This window comes from Colias eurytheme, chromosome 11 (genome assembly GCF_061535395.1).
Source record: "Colias eurytheme isolate Ceu_HAF_F1 chromosome 11, ilColEury1 Martin Lab GWU primary, whole genome shotgun sequence".
In the NCBI taxonomy this organism is placed as follows: domain Eukaryota; kingdom Metazoa; phylum Arthropoda; class Insecta; order Lepidoptera; family Pieridae; genus Colias; species Colias eurytheme.
In genome coordinates this window covers 7352163-7373921 of record NC_142990.1, presented here as the reverse complement: position 1 = coordinate 7373921, position 21759 = coordinate 7352163, and the positions used below count along the sequence as shown (strand labels likewise).

Genomic DNA, 21759 nt, shown 5'->3' with positions numbered 1-21759 from the left:
TAATAATTCAGTTTTAAGTAAAAAAAAAAATGTTGTGTGGTTTTATGAAACCACGGTAAAAGTGAAACTTAGGCACAAAATTATCGTATTTGTACGATAATTATCGTACGGTTCGACCGTCACGCGACATGCGCTACACAGACCAAAAAGTTTGAGACGATGTAATAAAAGTTTCACTTTAAAAATGATGCTGGAAGGACCTTTAGATAGTATAACATTACTCTACAAAATAGGCATTTCAAAAATATTATAATACGATAGAGGACTTGAAGTGAATTTCACTCTATATAATTATTATCTAGAATCTAAGATCTAATATTAAAGATATATACGATCACTACTCCTTATAGTCCAAAAATCTTGCCAGCTGTGCCATTTTGTTAAAGTAGTTTTTAAGATAGTATAAAACTAACAAATTCATATAATAAATGCCACTTATCACACTTAAAATTACACCGAAATAATAAAGGAAACACTATTCTTTTAAATCTTTGGCTTTTATGGAAATATCATCATATAATTTTACTATTATTAAGTTCAAAATATCGACTTATTATTATAATATAAGCGCGACAAAAGTTAGAAATAATACCTAGTAAATAAGAGTTATCTCCTACATTAGATCTTTGATTTAACATAAATTTAAATAGTATGTATTTCGGTTAAAATAATTTTGATTTATAATAATTAAAAAGCTCAATGTCTTTATTTGCTATTGGAAAAGTTTTCTTATGGGTCAAATTAATTTTATTATGTGTCAAAACATGTACCTACTAACAATTTTCTATGAAATATGTTCAATACAAATTGATTTTGCTTATTGATCAAAATATTACAGGTATCTGTTCTGGTCATTAATTTTAAATTTATTATTTGTTAAGCAATTGTACCGTTAATATAATATTACTTTGTAAGCTTTAATTATGATTTCTACACATTTTATTTTTAGACTTTCAAATATTTGTACTTGACCTGCTATGATTATTATATGAGATTTATTTGATCATTTATAATTTAAGTAACTCAATTATTTACTAATTGCTATATTTTAAGTCATTGTTTTCTATTACAGAATTGTTCGTTAATGTTGTTTTATTCATACACATGTAACCAATTATTTTACTTTTATTTATTAGAGCAATTAGGTTAGTGAGAAAAGATGTAATGCAAGATGACCCAATTTACGTAGCAGTGTGCAGCAGGTGTGAACCAAATCATTTAATAAGAATTACATTATGGTGAGTGATTGTTGTTAGGACCTGAAATTCTGTTTAGAAATTTGTTAATCAAACTAACAAGACGTCCACACTTTTGGCTCGCTAATTTAGGATTAACGGACAATGTTTGAAAATTTGCAGAGTTTAGTACACCCATTCGGAGAAACGATAGCTCATACAAAGCATATCGGTCTAGAAACGTCTTCATATCTCAAAAGCTACGTTCAGATCATTGAACCACACGTAAAACGAAAGAATTATTGCGAATTTCGTATTGGCCCAGAAACAGCGCGGCCGGCGTCTGTCTGTAAATCACGCGAGGCACAACACGTCGAACGTCTCGCGCGCTCTATCCTCGACGCGAAAAATAGACGTTTTATGTTCCCGGGAATAATTCGCCGACAGACGCTACACTGTACGAGTGACACGGTCGGGGAAAAGACGCCGCATCGCGCCCTCTGGTGAGTGTTAGCCCTAATATTTCGCACCTCTGCATATCCTCGACCTTGTCCATCGAACGCCTGATTTATCGCATAAACTTTTTGCCAGCCGCCTACGTTGAAATTCTTCGCGACCGCTCATGGATATAACCGCTCGACATAAGTGGCCACTCTGTTTGCTTTTCGTTTCTTTGATCTCGATGTGTGCCATGCTGTGTTTTTGCAACACGAAATAAACAAACTGGAAATAGCTGCAATACGAATTTCTCTAATGTGCATTTGTTGGATGTTACTTATATAGTTTATTTTTTATATAGAAACAAGATTTGAAGATCGAGTGATAAAATGCCGATGTACCAGCGTCCTCCCTTCTGGCGCGTGCCGCACCAACGACCCGACCCTGACGATGAATCTAGGAAATTTGCCCAGAGAAAAGTGAGTCTGCTTTTTGTTTATTAGAATTGTAATCATTAATTATTCGATTTAATATATAGTTTTTTATTATTATACTGCAGTATTAAATACAATATCATCATAACCGCGAGTTGTTCTAGAAGTAAGTTGTTAATATTGAATTTATATTTTTTTGGTTTTATGGCATTCAAATGCTTTATAAATATAAATATATTTCATGATACCTAGATTTACCAACTTGATGGGAGTAATTATACAAAGCAGTTTGATTTTTATTCTTTTTTAAATCCAAGCCAGTATGAATAATTGTATGTACTCGTGACATTTTTATAATAGAAGCACATATTTTGATTACTTAAATATTTCTATTATTGACTAAGTACTTACCTAGTTCAAGTTATAATTTTTAACAGTTTTTGGTGACATAAAAATAAATAAGTGCCAAAAAGGCGATTTTAACTGAGGTATCTATAATATTGTTTTATATGTATGTCAATTTGCTTTCATATAAAATAATATACCTACATAATTGTTTTAAATGTTATACATAGATATATTCATTCAACCATTTTTACTTTATCATTTCAATTTATGCCTTAAACAGTATAGCAATCACGTCTTAAAATACATTGGACAACGCTAGCCAAATAATGCATGAGTACCTTCATAATGATTAATGACCTAATTATAAGTGAATGACAATCAATAAATGCATTTATAAATCAATCAACAAGTGATAGGCAAATTCTAATTTTTGACCTAAACAATTAAACATATAGAGGAGAGTATCTTAATTATAATTCCACGGATAAATGTACCTTTTACGCAATGTCTAAAAGTGATGTAAAGGAGTACCGCATCTTATCCACTTTACCAAGTCTAAATTACTTCTCAATATAGGCAAGTTTATGATTGATCGGTTGGAAAAACATTGCACCATGGGATGGGTTTTACGAAAACATTGACTTCCGTATCGAATTGGGTCGATCGAGCAGGGTTATGCAGTGCAGGTCAGGGGGGAGGGGCGGGGTGTAGTTTGTGGTGAAGCTAATTTTGCCCACACAACGTTTCGTTTCATCGCCGTGCTCGCAAGTCCGCGCAACCAGCGCGCGCCCGCGCAGTGCATTCGATACGAACCCTACAGGCTACACCGCCATGGGGCGTCTCCATACCTTCGTGGTGACCCTACGGAGGGAAACTCGCGACACCAACTGGGGTCTCCGGCTGGTGGGCGGCTCGGACCTCGCCACGCCGCTCATCGTTACTAGGGTACGCCTGTTGCGTTCACGTCAACAATGTTCTCCGATGTAAACAAACCGCCGTCAATCTATTGTGGAGCTTGATTATCATCTTGTTGTACCGATGGCATCGTAAGAGGTTTCGGGCGATTTGAATCACGATACAATAAAATGCTTCGGTCCGTGGTAACTGCAGCCTTGATCGAATTTAGATTAGCGGAATTTTTTATATTTAAATTCTGTTCTGCTAATTAGTCGATACAATGGCTTCTATTCCGGGATCTGTATCAGTCTCGTGTCATTCGACAGCCGTCTCCGAATTCTCTACTCGACCTCAATAACTTTGAGCTTCTGTCGGCGACATAACAATAAAGTCGCAGTTAATCTTGTAAATTATTTTAGGAGAGATAGTTTTCGGATTTGTTGCCTGTAGCCTGTAGTCATTCCATGCATAACTAGTGATAAAATCAAATAATGCTATGCATTTTAAATGTTGAAAAGTATAGGTTTAAGCTCAATTAACCTGACACTTAAATATAGGAAAAATTCAAGAGATAAGGAATAAACGAGTATTATTAAAAATAGATTAACTTATGTTAAGCAAACTTGCTATGCAAACATGTGCAAATTTTTGCTCAGCAACTACGAAGTCTATGAAGACATTTTAATAGATATGCTTTAGTGATAACTAGCATACAGTTTTTACGAATTTTTATAATTTAACATTGCCCTTCTAAGATATATCAGCCAAATGATTAATCAAATGTGTGAATGCTATTAAATAAAACCTATTCTTTTTAATGATTCAACAGGACCTAAACATTTATATAACTTTATGTTTTATATAACAAGGATCTCACTCACAGTTTTGGTTAGAAACACAATATTTTTAAAGTTTTTTTTAGAACTTAGAAGCTCGAGCTTGCGACCTAACAAAATGGGAAACAGAATTCATAATATCTACACTGCATTAATATACTTATTATTCATATATTTTGTTGGATAAGTTAAACTAAATGAGGAATTCCAATGAATTGAAAAATCAAGAGGTAGAGCTTGTTGCTCAATTTTAAATTTTAGAATTACTTAAAAATATATTAGCTTGCTATAGATTGGTTACCTACTAGTTTATGACAATCTCAAAACTGAAATTTATCATATGTACAATAACATCATATCAATATTTTGAAAGTTTCCGCGAAAATGCTATAAAATGTTTCTAGTAATTGCTAGCATTACATGAATCAGCTAAGTGGCCGAGAGCGGCAGGCTTGTTTATTTATAAACGCCGGCTAGGCTCGAAGTTAGGACGACACCGTGTCTACTGTGTCACGTATCAAAACAACTGGAGTATAAAAAAAGTTTCATGAGAAAAAGTGTCGCCAATGCGCTTAAAAACACTCTCCTGAGTCACTTGGAATTTACATACTGCTGAAAATAATTTTATGTCGAATTTAGATTAGAGATAATTTAAAAAAAAAATGTTTTGGATCAGACTAGATTACATACAAATAACTTACAGAAATATGAATGCGTAAGCGGAGTGGAAAATCTTCTGATTAAACATGTGGTAATTGCAATAATTAGAACAAACTTAGTAATGACATAAAGGCATTTAAAAAAAGGTGGTACACGTCTATGAAAACACAAAACAGATGTTATAGGATGTCGGCATCATAAATATTGGGGCATGGGAATATTAAATTAAATAGATCACGGTTATAACGTCATCGGTGATTTATGGTAGACAAGGTCATGGAACGGATAAGTGCAGTGTGTTTTGAATGAAACATTTTTAAACATAGACGAATTAATCTCTCAATTTTGGTCGGTCTTAATAGAAAACAGATTTTTGAATTCGAATACTCGAATACAATAAATCATTACTTAATTTATACGTATATGTATCTACTTTAATTTATTTTTTTGTCCGCAAATAAATTTACACAGTTTCAGCCCCATACAGATTTCTGATACATGCATGCAGTGCATTAGCATTAGACGGTGATAGGCAGGATAAATTGCATTATTATACCTAAAAAGGTTATAGGACAAAATCACTTCAATCACATATATGGTATCTATACAGGGTGTCCCACTATTGGTATACTAAGCGCGAAGGGACTTGTAGTTTTGCATAAACTGATCACGTAAAAAATACTTAAACAACAAAATTACGTCAAAAAATTTTTGCTTAATTTTTCCTGAAAATTCATGTTTTCTTCTGTAGCTTCGCGCAGCCGGCTTATACCGCTTCGCTAATGTGAGCATTTTGTCTATGAAAACATAATCTTAAACGATATCTCACGTGCGGGTGGCAAAATGAGGCGGGTTGCTTGTGGGGGGGTACACATAGTGTTTTAAGAATTCATCTACTTATTTGAAAAATAGTGCGTCTGGAAGTATTTTTTACGAACTCAGCGTATGCAGAGCTATAACCTCCTTTGAGCTTAGTATACCAAGAGTGGGTACCTATATACAGGGTTACTTGTAAAACACCAGCAACCTTGCAGGACAAGATAGCTAACATCTTAAGTAACAACATTAGATAATGGTAAATACCATTACGTATTATTTTACTTTTATCATCCTCGTATAAATACGATTTTAAATTTGTTAGATATAGCTTTGAATTCGTAAATGCGTTTGTGTGACGTAAAAATGTGCGCAAGCAGCAATATTCAAACACGGACGTAGATATTTATAACGCAAATCTCATCAGTTCCATTACCACAGACAATTTTTTCTTGTGACGTCATATTGATTAAGTACTACCGAAGTACATGTACATCCCTAATAATAGATCAGGTGACAAGTATCAGTTGTAAATTTAGGACGTCCTCGCCATTGACTCAGTGGTTGCGTGATGGATTTGCGCAAATCAGCCCGTCAATTTGTCGGCCTGTAGTAGGTCGATGGTTGTTTTCAATAAAAGTGTCAGTGACGGTTGGCACGACAGCGTCGCTGGCCGCATTTAGCTTGGCCTTTGGCCAAATTCGGTGCATAACACATCCAACCCCCTGCCTAATCACAAGGTCATCCTAGTCATAACGTTTAGCAACCCTCGATAACATCTCTGGGACTCCGGATGATGCAGTATTTAAATACAAAATAGATAGAATTCAATAATTTATATAATCTCGAAAGGAAACCGATTCATTGTCATTAATCGCTAAAACAGACATAACCCCATGTAAACTTAATGTGGAGGATATAGCAACATCTTAAATAGTAACGTCTGTTGAAAAAATACACATTTTACAATTATTATTTCATGAAAATATGAAACAAACGACTTGCCTATACGAAAAATCAGATGACCTAGCTATTGCATAATCCAGAATGTCACGGTCTCATATTTTTCAACCTTTGTAGCAGGTGAAAAATAGTATGACATAACGCATAACAAGGCGTTCATTGCTCATCTGTTTTTACACTTGTTGTTCAAGGTGATTGACTTTTCTTTTCTCGCTTCACTTTGGTTGAATTTAAATAAATACAGGAAATGATTCTATGAAAGCAGAGTTTAGGATCAAAATATGTGTACCTATTAAAAATTCTTGCGTCAATTCTTCCTTATACTTTATACCTTCTATACAATGTTAAAACAAATACACACTTAAATTGATTGATTGTTTGTTACTTCCAGGTCACGCCAGGCACACCGGCAGGGCGGGACCTCGCTAGAGGCGACATTATTGCCAAAATCGACGACTACGACGCAAGGGACCTACGACACGAAGACGCACAGAATCTTTTTAAAAATGCTCAAAACCAAATCAAACTTGTTGTTCAAAGGTAATTTCAAATATTCCAATTCATTTTAACTCTACACCTAAACATTAATAGACTTTACAACAATTTCGATGATTTAATATTACTAGTAAAGATAATTTTAATGGAAAATACTTTGTATGATCAGACAAGTCATAATATATCTAATTACTGTCCGAGTTCAAGAAACATACGTTTTTATTATTTAGTCCGAAATGTTCGACGGATGTAGCGCAATAAATGCACATCCTTGAACTCATTCTAGGTTTATATGATCTAGTTTCTTAATTTCACGGTACTCATTATGTTATTTTCTTTGCGTACCAAATTTAATTATACCGAAAAGAATCTAAAATACTAATTGCGCTTGCGAACTGCCGATTTTGACTTCAGTGAAAGCATTTCCTATTGTATCAATGCTACAGGAGCTCTAATGTGCGCCCTTTAGTGGCATTTATAGCCACATATACTACATATCACAAAAAACAACATGTATCAATTTTGTTTTTGTCAAAAAATTGGCACAAACTAAAATTTACGTGATGAAAACTATAAATTACGCGTAGGTACCAAAAAAAAAACGAAATTTGTAAATCACCTGACCGAGATCGATTGGCGTTTCCTAAATATTATGTGTGTAAGGACTTGTCTAGTTGAAAGCTTGAAATACAGGAGTTCTTCGAGCCCGCATTACTACAGCATGCCGCGGTCGCCGAGCAGCTATATAGGCCGGTCACCCACACCCTCGTTCTATCATTACATGTATGAGTAAGATCTGTCACTCGGTGTCGTTTGCACGATGTAGCTAGATTCACTTCAATGGATATTAATGCCGCTTTTTTCGTTGTAAGTGTAAAAATAGGAAAATATTATGATGTTAAAATAAATTCGAAAATGCTAATTTAACCAGTTAACTTTTAAAATATTAAACTCAGAGTATATGCGTGAAATGTCAATTTGACAGACAGTAGTCAAAGCATAGAACATAATTAATTTTAACAAACAAAAACTGAACATTGGAAATTGACTGTTCTGAAGTTTTGCAATCTAGTTTAATTTATTTTATATCTTTCAAATTATTGTGATCTCTTTAAGTTTATCAGGAAATAATCTTAACACAAATTTTTAAACATACCACAAATTTTCTTGGAATCACTTTCAAAACTATTTTAATTACCCTACTTTAATTTCGGAGCGCGATCTATACGGAGATTCAGTTAAAACTAAGGATGTTGACACATTGAAAATAGCCGATAGAAGCATTATAATTAGCATGGCCTTCTCTGTGTCGTGTCTGATTAAGAACTAGTAGCGTTCTAAGCTTAGTTTTGTGCTATGAATAGCTCATAATAATTATTTATCAAAGGTCGACTAGTCAGGTAAAATATATCTGTTGACGGTTGTAAATTTAGCGAACTCAATTCTGGATCATTCTGTTTCATATATAATATGTAGTCTCTAAATAAATTGACCTATTTCATGTTTTATAACCGGTAGATTTTCTCAAGCACTGTTGTGGCTTTGCTTGATTCCACAAATAATAAAAAACACAAGCTAGGCTTATTACTTACGTAAGATTGAAGAATGCTTATTATATTTGGTAAGTTATAAAACAGAATGCTCTATCGCTGCTTCATGTTTAAATGTTTAGTAGAATAAAACTCCGCTTATTTACTTTCGCCAAAATTAATATAGATAATTCTGTAGAAACTTAAACTACCTAACTAATTTACAATATTCTTAATGTTTTACTATTCAGTCCAATAAAGAAATACTGCACCTAGTAATAATGTTATCCAAACTACATGAATATACAAGTACTACGCACTATACAAAACCGACCTTTTCGGAACTTAAAAATCTTCCTTAACGCTCAAATAACTGAGTGTTCCATATTGCACGTTACGTAGCTATAACAACACACGTTACCTCTAGGGACGCGGAACGGGAAGTCCCTCGAGCCGCACCCATGGCCCAACGCGCGCCTGTATCCAATGCTGTTCCACCACCGTTTAGGTAAGATATCCTTACGTTTGATTGGGTAAGGACTAAAACGTCAATGTAATGATATGTTTGAATGCATGGTAGAACTGTGTGTACAAAAAAGTTTTTGGGTCAAATGTTATTTTTAATCATCCCAATTTTTATGTGCCTCATCAGGTTTGAAGTCACCTTTGAAATTTGATTATATTACAAGCCATAATATCTAGCATTATATGGCCATAATGTTGTGTATAGGGAAATTTTGATCCTTATGTTATCGCTCATCTCTGAAACCTACATATAGTCATCTACATCTACACTAATATTATAAAGAGGAAAACTTTGTTTGTTTGTTTGATTGTAATGAATAGGCTCATAAACTACTGGACCGATTTTAAAAATTCTTTCACCATTCGAAAGCTACATTATCCACGAGTAACATAGGCTAGGTTTTATCCCGGAAATCCCACGGGAACGGGAACTATGCGGGTTTTCTTTGAAAACGCGGGCGAAGCCGCAGGCGGAAAGCTAGTAACTCATAAGTCACTACTTAAATATAGTAAAAGTTTGACACAACACAAAAAGCGGACTCAAGGTACAAGAAAATTTATAAACTAAACTACTACTGGTGGTAAAAAATCACATAACTTTTGCTCAATTTATGGCATACTTCAGTTTCGAATCTTTGAAACGGATTAAACATTTCTGCTGCAAATATCAAACGCCTTAACAGATTTTCAGTTAAAACTTAAAAATTACTCTTTTTTATCGAAATTCTTCAAGAGTAAACCCAAGAGCTTATTTTTTTATTTACACCAGGACGCCAAGCCCAAAATCCGGGCAGAGCAATGCGTGGCGTGGACCTGAATCTCTTCCACGAAGCACTCCGCTATTGCAGCCACAGTTGTCAGTACAGCATGAAGGCGAATACAGGAGCCTAATGCTGTCACCCGTCTCCTCTCGCAATGACGATGTGGTTGACGAGTCTATCGGTAGCCAGGTAAGAGTTGACAAAATTTATGTAGACAAGTAAAAACTGTTTCTTTGATAAAAAAGACGTGTGGCACTCGGGGACTGCCGCGGTAAAGCTATTGCATAGCATGCCTTCAAGCCACACCTCCGTGTCCGTCAGAGTGGGGAGCGGGAGGTTTTTTCGTTACGGAATTTCTCGATTCGGTCCCCGCGCTCAAGGCCCGCGATAGAAGCTATGCAATAGCTGAGTTTGGAAATTCCCATTTTTACACACTTCGATTTTCGAGGTAGAAATATGTTACTACAGAATTGATATCGTATTAAACTCCACAGGTGCGAAAGAGTAAAGTATAGTGCCCATTCACTAGTTACTATTATGATGGCCTGCCAAAATGAATCTTTATAGTTTTTCAAAGCCCTAAATCGTAGAAATCATATTGCGTTTCTGCCAAACAATTTTGCCAAGTGCGTTCCCTTGTGTCATTTTTCATGTGCATATTTCGATAGTGTAACATGGTCTTTACATCTCGAGTATTTGGGACAGAACCTTGTGAAATGATAAATGTTTGTGATTTTACTTCGGTTATAAATTTATAATGAAACTATTTATGTGGTGCTGAAAACGTATATAAGATATTAATCACTAATTTCTTACGAACTTAAATCTTAACATGAGATATCTAGATCATCTTATGTGCTTTAAGATTCTTGTGTGTATAATTACTGCACATTACCATAATAATAAATATATTAGAGGTAATCAAGTATATAAAAGGAGATAATTACTAAGTAGGTAGGTCGACTTAAATATGCGAATATGAATTATACAATACCTTTACTTGTACCTAATTTGTTCTGAGTATGTAGCTACATTGTATTTGAATAGGTATATACTTTACAAATCACTACACAATGTTTGCGTTTTATGTAGTTCTGCTGCCTTTTGCTCCTACGTAAGTATTTGATATAACTTCTGTTGCTGTATACCTCATAATGGAAAAATTGTTTATTATTTTTCCCATTTATCGATCTTCAATATTTTTCGCACGAAATAGGTTACCCAAGTTCTAAACGGAGACGGGCCGTGTAATCTGGCGCTCTGCCAATAACGTTCTTATTACGTTATGTTATTAATTAAAGTGATAGAAGCCGATGATATTCACAGATCGGACGTCATTTTGCGTCCATTATTCTGAGTAATAAGTGATTACCTCAGATGTTCTAGACTGGTCCCAAGTAAAATTATATATCAGAATGTTATTTATTTGTGCATATATTTCTGAAACTTAAACAAAAATTGCATTATTTGTGTTAGACGATTCGTCGGTCCGGGATTTATTGGCCATCAAAGACAATGCGTAGACGTTAAAAACAGGCAATAATAATAATTAATTCGCGCGTCTCCTTCAAGGCCTTAGGGTGCTAGAGATCTCGCCCACGCTGACGCCTATTTTCTCGTCATATTTCCAAAATAGATGCATTGAAATTGGTGTTTACTGTGGGAGCGACTGGAGTCGCAGTCCGCGATCGCACGCTCAACGACACGTCCGTCTAAAACAGTGTTACAATGTCGGTCAATCCTAATTTCTTCCCGAACGGATACCAGGACCCTAAACATCCAGAGGAAGAAGATGTCAGAAATTGGGTGCGTCGATACAAACTTAACTCTTGAATTTGTTAATACTAAACCTGTGCAAAATAAACTAATACAAATGTGTGGAAATATAAAGTTTACATAGTCCTACATATACTTAAACATATCATGAAAGCGTTCAATCTTGTGAAACTTTACGGGTGATTCGTTATCTCGAACATTCAAGCGCAAACTAATTTGGGAGCACTCGAAAAGCGGCTTGTGTTTCACGATTATGTGATGTAATAACTACAGTATAGCGATACAAATTTTAAGAACTTCTAGCACCTTGATTAGGTAATAAAAGTTCTGAAACGTGTGTGGTATGACTGTGTTTATCATTTATTCGGAAGTCGTCCTTTTGGAACTAACAGAACAATAACTAACAAGCAAGTTTATTTGATATAGGTAATAAACATCAATGATACCCAAAGCTTTACATTTGAATTGTTACATTTTTTTTTAAATACATACCGTATATTATGTTTAAGAATAAAAATAATTGCTTATAGGGAAATACAAATTATGTATAGAAGCGTCTAAGTGACGCTTCTCCTCGTATAGCTTGTGTGGTAAAAAAATAGAGTGAGTAGATAAGTCTAATGATAAGATAATGTATAAATACTTGAGTAGTTTTTTAATTAAATCTTAATAAAAAAACAATATTCAAATATGTATTTCCACCTTCTATTGTTAGCATATATAGATATAGTACTAAAAACGAATAATTCTCAAACTCAAACTCAAACATTTATTTATTCAATTAGACTTCTTCTAGAAGCACTTTTGAAACGTCATTAAGTACATATTTTTAACATTTACCACCGATTCGGAAAGCAGTATCTACGGAGAAGAATCGGCAAGAAACTCCATAGTTGCTCTTTTTAATCATGTCAGATTTACAATTTTACAAATTACTTAAGTAATATCCTAATAAGCCAAAGAACTGTCCTGTGGTTTTTACGCGACAACCCTCCATGGGTTTTTATCGTCCATATATTCCTTAATACTGTAATAGGCTCTCTGGACAAGTACATTTTTTATATAAGTTTTAAATTTAGAACTACTAAACTCTTTAATATTATGAGGAATTCTGTTGTAAAAGCGTATACTTTGGCCCATAAATGAATTTTTAACTTTAGCTAGCCGGAAAAATGGCATTTCAATTTTATTTCTGTTTCTTGTGTCATAACAATGTCTATCTCCTACTTTTGTAGTAATCCTAAATATGTCCTAAAGTTTTTCGAATAATTAACAACTGAAAGGGAAAGTCCCCTAGGACTATTATAGGAATATAAACGTAAATATATACTTTTTTTAATATAGGGGACGTTTAATATAATATAAAATTATAGACAAATACGAAAGTTTAATCGTTTCAGAAAATGTACCAATCAATTCTAAAATTTTCCGCTGCCCAATAGTTATTTAATCGTCTACATATTCCAATAATAAGTGCCCAAATAATTTCCACTGAACAAACAAATATCTGGTAAATGGCAAGATCAAATAAAAGAAGAGTTATTATGATACAATTATTTAAACCATTAAAAAGCGCTATGTACTCTAACAAATTTATTTGATGCCCAAACGCCAGCTGTAAAAGCTATTTTCGCTTCAATGTCACAGTACAAACTTGTTGTTGTATGGTTAAATCTGAATTTTATGTTTTCTATTGACCTATTTAATTTATTCGAATACTCCTTTAACTATAGAGTTGAACGTGCAAAATATGAAGCTCTATATAGCTTCATACTTTGCACGTGTGCATTGCGTTCTCATAATAATTCACACGTCGTACATAATGATTAATTTTCTTATCCAATTTATATTGTAACAGATGTAAAAAACCTCATACTTACAGCAATTTCACAAAAATCATCAACAGCTAATGTATTTCAATTTTAAGTCGTTTGAAATTTGTTTTTCTTACAAGAAGCAATAACGAAAAATTGTTTCAATGAGAGTGGGCCAAGAAATTTCTTCGATAAAATTTTGCGGAAAAATTTTATGAAACGGCCGAAGTAATCAATTGCGTCAGCGCTCTAGCTTTGTAAATAGCGAAATGAACGGAAATAAATGTCGAAATTTGTTGTTTGCTCATTGGCACAATTCGCAACGGCGGATATAATCCTTGGAACCGTTAAAATCACGTATGCCTCATTCACGTGAAATTGCTCTAACATAAACTGAGTAAGGTTTTACTACGTTAACCATTCTATCGACGTATAATTCAAATAATGTATTTGATTAAATAAATCGAGGTGTATTTAAATGTTATATTTGTATACCCTTTCGTGAAGGTATGGGGTACTTTGTTTTCTTCATTTTCACATGATACTAAGTGGTTACTCTAATTTATTTTCAACATGAATTATTACGTACATATTTTCGTAATAAAAAGGAGCGTCGTGCCAATCACGCCGACGATCAGTGTTAGTAACTAATTGAAAATGTTTTGTTTAAAGAATGTCACGGTTAATGTTAGAAGGTTATAAACTCAAAAATAGTTTACATAAATAGTTTGTTTAAAGATTGTTAGCCAAATGTTCCTAGAGGTCGATTTACTACCAACTGTACCAAATCACACAGGGTTCTACGTAGTCGATTATGATCAGACTTGTATCTTTGGATTGGACTATTATTGTGTTCGGTCATCGGTTTCCATACAGTAAAGTATACAGAAAGTATACAGAAAGAAAGTCACCAATACATATACAATTACGTGAAAGTAAATTTGAAAAAGTGTAAACTGTAAAAATATCAGGAGTAGTGTACATTTTTCTCAGTTGGATATCCCTCCTAATTTTTACAACATTTCAGACATTTGTTTTTTCAACTAGACTTCTCATAGAAGCGCTTATCAATCGTCAAAATACAAAGAAATTATTTACCTACCCCTGGTTTGGCAAATTCTACGGGCCTGTCAGGCCGGATAAGTTCTTAGTTCCTACTGTTTCACACAAATAAAATGCTTATTTCGCTAAGATATTAAAAGTCACACTAAAGTTATAGATAGATCGTGTTCTAAAAGGGCAATTTAAAACACAGCTGATTGCCTGTGTGTGAAAGAGTGCTTATAAACAGCTATACTCGTTAAAAAAAAATGTTGATGTATGGTCAATCTATACTAATACATATTATAAAGTTCAGCTTTGTTTGTTTGAACGCGCTAATCTCAGGAACTACTGGTGCGTTTTGAAAAAATATTTCGGTGTTAGATAGCCCATTTATCGAGGAAGGCTATAGGATATATATCATTACGCTAAGAAACCACGAAGCGCAGCTAGTCACTACATAGTATAAAACAAAGTCGCTTTCTCTGTCCCTATGTCCCTATGTATGCTTAAATCTTTAAAACTACGCAACGGATTATGATACACTTTTTTTTATACTTAGATAAAGTGATACAAGAGGAAGGTTTTAGTATATAATTTATTAGGTTTTAGACAAAGCGGGCGGGCGGTAAGCTAGTTATATTATAATTGAGCATGTTGTGCAGCCGTACCGCACGACGCCGCTGGTGCTCCCAGGCGCCAAGGTGCGCCGCGAGCCGGGCCCCACGGAGAGCTACCTGCGCCACCACCCCAACCCGGCGATGCGCGCGCCGCCGCACCACGACTACCGCGACACGCTCATGAAGCAAAAGGTATGGCTTATGTTTTGGTGTGGTCACGATGGGGTAGGGGATTCTTAAGAGAAATAGGTATCTTTTGATTTAAGGATGGTTAGGATGGGATAGGGAATTTTGAAGAAACAAAATAACGTATGCCTCATTCACGTGAAATTGCTCTAACATAAACTGAATAATGTCTTACTACGTTAACCATTCTATCGACGTATAATTCAAATAATGTATTTGATTAAATAAATAGAGATGTGTTTAAATGTTATATTTGTATACCCTTTCGTGAAGGTATGGTCTTTGATTCCTTTTAGGGATAGTTAGGATGGGGTAGGAGAATTTAAAGACACTACAAGTTAGCAATTGTTATTTGTTTGTGATGTGATTGGAGAATTTTAAGGAAAATGTAAGTGAATTTAGCGCTTGTTTCGGGTTATTTTGGGATAGGAAATAATAAAATTCTGTTGCTACAGTAGGTATATTCAATATTGGGTAGTTAAGTTTTGCGACCGTCAAGTAGTCTTAAGGAAAAAAATAGTGTAGCAATACCCCTTGAACTATTTAAATAACAACTCTTTCAAAAACATAGAATTGTTTTAAGTTCTCAGAAAAGTTGTTAGTTTTATATTGGGACACATTAGCTTAGATTTTTCAAGAATAGACTTTAAAAGCCCTCAGTAACTATGTTTATTAAAAAGCATGAACAACATGTGGGCTGTAATAAGTACATCATAAAATATGCGATGAAATTTTGTTTTGGCTGTACGAATATTGGGTAGATACACATAATTTTACAGACATTATCCCACTTCTAAATGTGTTTTTAAAACTTGAATTTACAAGACTTTACTTATGAATATGACACAAATGTTTTGGCAACGATGTTATAAATATTTTGAAATAGCATTCACTGATAAAAATAATTTATATGCCACGAATTCGTAAGTATGTTAGGTACATATTATCTACATAGTACATACAGTATGCACGGACGCACAAATCATAACGCATGCACACAATCACACTTGTACAGAATATTTCTATAAAGCTTTAAATGTTGAGCACAATAATTTCACAGATGTATAGTAGCAATTATAATATTTGGGTCTAACGCTAAGTAAAATGGAACTTTTTTGGAAAAACTCAGGTGGCCGAATCGGTGTTGCAGCGAGTGGTCGGTGAAGATGCGAATAAGGTGGTTGTAATAATTGTTTGGAATTGCAAATAACTTTCACGCATGGTTCTCGACGTAAACTTTCATGAAATCACAGTCATCGCATAGATCGTAGCGAAATTAGCTAGCCATTGCAAGTTATAAATATCAAGTTTTTTACTTCTATGATTCATATAGTTAATACGCCGTTCTGTAATCATCCGTTTGTGGATAAAAGAAAATTCATTTCAGTTTTTACATCACTAACTTCATTCATTTCTAGAAATTGAAACAATCCAGGGAACGGAGTACTTAATAGAAAGTTAAAAATTTCAATTAATAAATTAAAATTACATATTACTAAAATAGCGATGTACCTATTCCTTCCAAAAAGTTCAACTACGGAAGTACCAATTTCGTTCTTGTGTGAACTATTCTATTTTGGAATAGGTATTTACCAAAGATACCATAATATTCAGTTTTCTTTTTCTTCTCATAATTACATTCTTTATGCACTTTTATTATATCTTCTTGACATATTCTTGATAAATTTGGTTTTCACTTAATATTCTACTTTCTTAATGGTGTCCAGTTTTATTTTTCCATCGAGCTCAATGATGTCAAATATCATTTTATTTGTGTTTGTTTGGTTTGAAGATCATCGGTGTTGCTAATTAATATTATTTCAGTAATCACAATAACATTAATTTATTCCAGGTTGTGCACAAACAATTTAACTCACCAATCAACCTATATTCAGAACAGAACATTGCTAATTCTATCAGGCAACAGACGTCGCCTCTGCCGTAAGTATTTCTCAATATTATCTAATTTAGAAATGCATTAAATTAGATGATTAATGTTTAGCTCTATAGATTCGGTAAATCTTTCATATTAATTAATCCAGAAGGTTCGAATCCTTGAATTATATCGGCCATTTCGAATTACCGCCAAGGAATCATGTACTATATAGTTTTGTTTTGCTCCTCTAAATATACCTCACTCGTATTTCTATTAAAGTAGGAAGTAAAGTACAAAACAGCATACCGCACGAAATATTAAAGGTCACCATAATTACCTAAGCCACATTCATCTTTGAACTGTTTCAAGAGCATGGCAGTCTGCCAAACGAAAATATCTGAAATTCTCCAAGAGTTAGTCTTCTTTCTAGGCTAAGGTCTAAGCTATATAATTAATTTATGGCTGTATTTGTACGCTAGATTAGATCAGATTGCATTCCCTATAGGTGAAAGATTTCTCGATCAATTTACAATCATATTTATTTAAGGCAAGCAAATAAATGTTATAATTACATTTTGAAGGAAAATAAGTTTGTAATTTAATGGAGGTATTTGTTTCCTCACATAGCGCTAACGGCCATTACGGGCGGTCACACGTTGTCAAGAGGCAGGTCTTTTACTAGAAACTACGCCAAAGCAACTGTCGACGCCCCATCCTAATGACGCATTAATGCTTATTTATTTTAATTTCGCTACTCTCAACTATCCTTCGTCTCTCACACCTTCGGCACGGCGACGACGTCGACACGTTGCCAACTAAAAATTTGCAATCTGACATTTCACGCGTCAAACGCGTGCTAGTATAGCTAATATACGTATATTTCATAGTATTATAATAATATTAGTGTAATCGATTTCACCCGATGCGCTCTATCATCAGTCGTACTAACAGTATCTGTATATGGTATAACGTACTCGTGTATCTATCGCGCCTCTAACCGACTAAACTGAACTAAACGGGGGTTGTGGCGGGGGGCAGCTCGAAGGCGTTCGACCCGGCCAAGTCGGACACGTTCCGCGCGCTGCAGGAGCAGGACCCGCCCGCGCACGAGCAGCCCTCGCCGCAGACCAAGCTCTTCACGGCGCAGCCCGCCAAGGTACTGCTCGCACCACACAACACCCGACACAATACCACACAACAACATACAACACGCATCACTTAATACAACATCAGACAATGCACATAGCACAACACACTATGCAAAACACCATGCCACACAACAACATACAATACGCAACATTTAATACAACATCAGACAATGCACATAACACAACACACTATGCAAAACACCATACCACACAACAACATACAATACGCAACACTTAATACAACATCAGACAATGCACATAACACAACACACTATGCAAAACACCATACCACACAACAACATACAATACGCAACAGTTAATACAACATCAGACAATGCACATAACACAACACACTATGCAAAACACCATACCACACAACAACATACAATACGCAACACTTAATACAACATCAGACAATGCACATAACACAACACACTATGCAAAACACCATACCACACAACAACATACAATACGCAACACTTAATACAACATCATACAATGCACATAACACACTACACAAAACTACATCGCGTCACATATCACTGTGGTGTGTGATGCGCTACGCACCACACATTGCACCCGTCACCAAACATGCCAGTCCATGTAACACCCAAATCCCAATACAACAAATTACATAACACTGCATCTACGCGTCACACAACGTATTATATACTTACGTAAATGGAAAACAACACACATCACACGTAAGAACAAGACATAACGCACCAAGACCGACAGACACTACACACACCATACATAACACAAATCTCCTTCAAACAGACTTACAGACCACAATTAACCAAGGTCCATTATTAGGAACATAACATATTTTGATTCTATATATGAATTATTACTTGAACCTCGATACAAGATTCTCAAAAGCTTACAGGTGATATCAACATTATTAGCATACTTTAAATGTGAAACATTACAAAACCAGGAATCGAACCTGCAATTATTGTTAACAAAATCCTTTAGATGCTTTTGCAGTATTTACAAAATTATACACTATTTATGTTATGAAAAGTTCTTATATAATATTCACTCAGTTATGTACCTAACTATGTATTCTGATTTTTGTTTTTATTTTCTATGCATTGTAGAAGCCTGTCCCTCCGAAATCAAAACAACAAAACGAGACAAAACTCGCAGGAAAACAAGCGACCTTCGTAAGTATATTTTTAACGCGTGCTAATCTTGAATTCAAATCAAATATCTATACATATAATAAATCTGTAGAAGGGTCAATTCTGTACATTGAAAATATTGAAAAAATAAATAGCAGGGGGTGTTACTGGATCGATACCAAACCCATATATGTGATTAAAAAAATTTTTGTCTGTCTGTCTGTCTGTATGTGAAGACATCACGTGAAAACTAACGGTTCGATTTCGATGATACTTGGTATAATTATACCTTATTATCCTGGGCTATTATATAGGATACTTTTTATCCTGAAAAAATACGAATAAAAAAAATAATCTTAATTTTTCAGTTTTATCCATAGACGTTGTTCTGTAGAACAGTGAACACACGTTGGGTATTATTATAGGCCTAGCCGTATTGGAGTCCAATAGATATTTATAAGATGTTATTGTCAGAGTTACTCAAAATAGAGAAATAAACCATCCACGCGAAGACCGACATCCGCGCGGACGGAGTCGCGGGCGGAAGCTAGTGTATTAAATAAATTCAGTAAAATATGTAATACCTGAAATAAATTAAATGTAGGCAATATCTCATTTTTACTTACTTAATTCATAAAAATTCTTGAGACTAATGAAATATTTTGTTTTGCAGGTGAACTCGTTACACGAAGAGCATATTCAGCAATCGAACTCTTTCAAGCGCCTTATGTACAATGTACTCGGTGATACCGAATTTTAAGACAGATATTTGAACAAAATCTGCAGTTCTGAAAGATTATCTTCGGAACCTTTATAAAATCAAAAAAATTCCAAGACATTTTGATTGTAAAATACTGAAGAAACTGTAATGTTTAGTCGGTTTACGTAGAAGTTGTGGCCATCTTGATATGACTGATGATTGTGAGCGATGGAGCGGCGTTACCATCACATTATATTCGTAGTTACAAGACTAACAAAATTAATTTAGGAGACATATTTTATAATAAAGCTCTCGACAGTGTGTAATGTTATTTTCGGTGGATTAATTTTTCTAATACTCGAGTATTAGGCAAGTAATTTATTTTAAGTAGCAACGTAACTTTAATTACTAAGTGTTATCTGTTTGTACAGAAATGTTATTTATGTAATGAATATAAGAAATGTTGAGTGTACAATCTAGTCACAACGACCCGAGCTCTGGTCGAAACCACGAGAATGAGATTCAAACTATTTTATTTAAATAAATTATTTATTTTTATCAAACTGGTTGCTTATTTCATACCCTTTATAGTCTAGTACAGTAGATACAGTGAAACCTGGTTAAGGCCGTGTACGCGGTCCGTGCGCTGTTTGGCTCAAATATGTGATTTTTCAAACCAGATTGTCCATCAACCACTTATCTTACAAACATATGAATTACTAATAATTTTAGGAAATTTTATTGTCTATGTTGTTAGTTAAGAGTTTTTTTCAATTAATACAGTATTTCTGAATACCATCAAGATAACTGAGCCGATGATTACTTGATTTCACTTTTAGTGTCAATTTCGAAGCTAAAAATATCTGAAATTGCTGACAGATCTAACACACAATTATTTTTAACTAACTGTAAAAATCCTTATTAAAATAGTTAGTTAAAAGATTTTTTTATTTTGGACTCCCAACTTACGAAATTAAAATCCGAACAATGTGAATTTTTTTAGAAATTATAGTCGACAAAATGATTATTTTCACCAAGATATTTGACTTTATTGAATATAATTTATACATATTGCAATAAAAGAATGTCTTACTTATAAGATAAAATTTAAAAAATCAACTAAGGTACCTCTATTATTTTTCTACAATTTTTTTAAAGTACTATAAAACACTGCGCGCGACCCGATTAAAATCAGTCGGCAGCGAGCCTTTCCAGAGAGAGGACATGTTGCTCGGCGCTCTCCTGTGGACCTATGCTGTTCATAGTAAAAGGATAGCGCAAGCCGCGATCTATCGTAATAGATCGCGGAGTTTTTGACTTGCGTTAAATAGAATATGCGCTCTTAAGTGAGACATCAAGGGACCGGTAATGTCGTTTCACTTATAGAGGTATTCCACTTACCCAGTGTCTCAGATATACAGGTATAAATAAATATCTGTCTCATTTACAGAGGGTTCCAATAATAATTTAACTTTTTTTTCAAATAAACATCTGTATGATAGCATGGACGAATATTTGTACGTACTTGGAATTACTTGTGGAATTAGTGAATAAGAATAAGTAAACAAACAATGTTATCTCAGTTACAGAGGTT

At 34.2% G+C, this 21759-nt stretch overlaps 1 protein-coding gene across 6 annotated transcripts; it reads left to right on the top strand.

Annotated features, from left to right (window-relative positions):
• The first annotated feature begins 1523 nt into the window (after positions 1-1523).
• Positions 1524-20728, top strand: Zasp66 (PDZ_signaling and DUF4749 domain-containing protein Zasp66). 6 transcript variants are annotated; one of them, XM_090106806.1, is made up of 12 exons: positions 1524-1678; positions 1975-2092; positions 6959-7107; positions 7756-7845; positions 9019-9099; positions 9886-10066; positions 15174-15320; positions 16444-16491; positions 17167-17255; positions 18229-18346; positions 19442-19507; positions 20139-20728. In XM_090106806.1, exons 2-12 carry the CDS (start codon positions 2003-2005, stop codon positions 20223-20225), a joined length of 1146 nt encoding a protein of 381 aa, XP_089962932.1. In that variant the 5' UTR covers positions 1524-1678; positions 1975-2002; the 3' UTR covers positions 20226-20728. The 6 variants fall into 6 exon arrangements, 5 of the variants coding, with proteins under 5 accessions (XP_089962932.1, XP_089962931.1, XP_089962935.1 ...); XM_090106805.1 differs by lacking the exons at positions 1524-1678; positions 1975-2092 and adding an exon at positions 3149-3340; XR_016457205.1 differs by lacking the exons at positions 1524-1678; positions 1975-2092; positions 20139-20728 and adding an exon at positions 3149-3340 and having other exon boundaries at positions 17818-18346; positions 19442-19460.
• The last annotated feature ends 1031 nt before the right edge of the window (positions 20729-21759 follow it).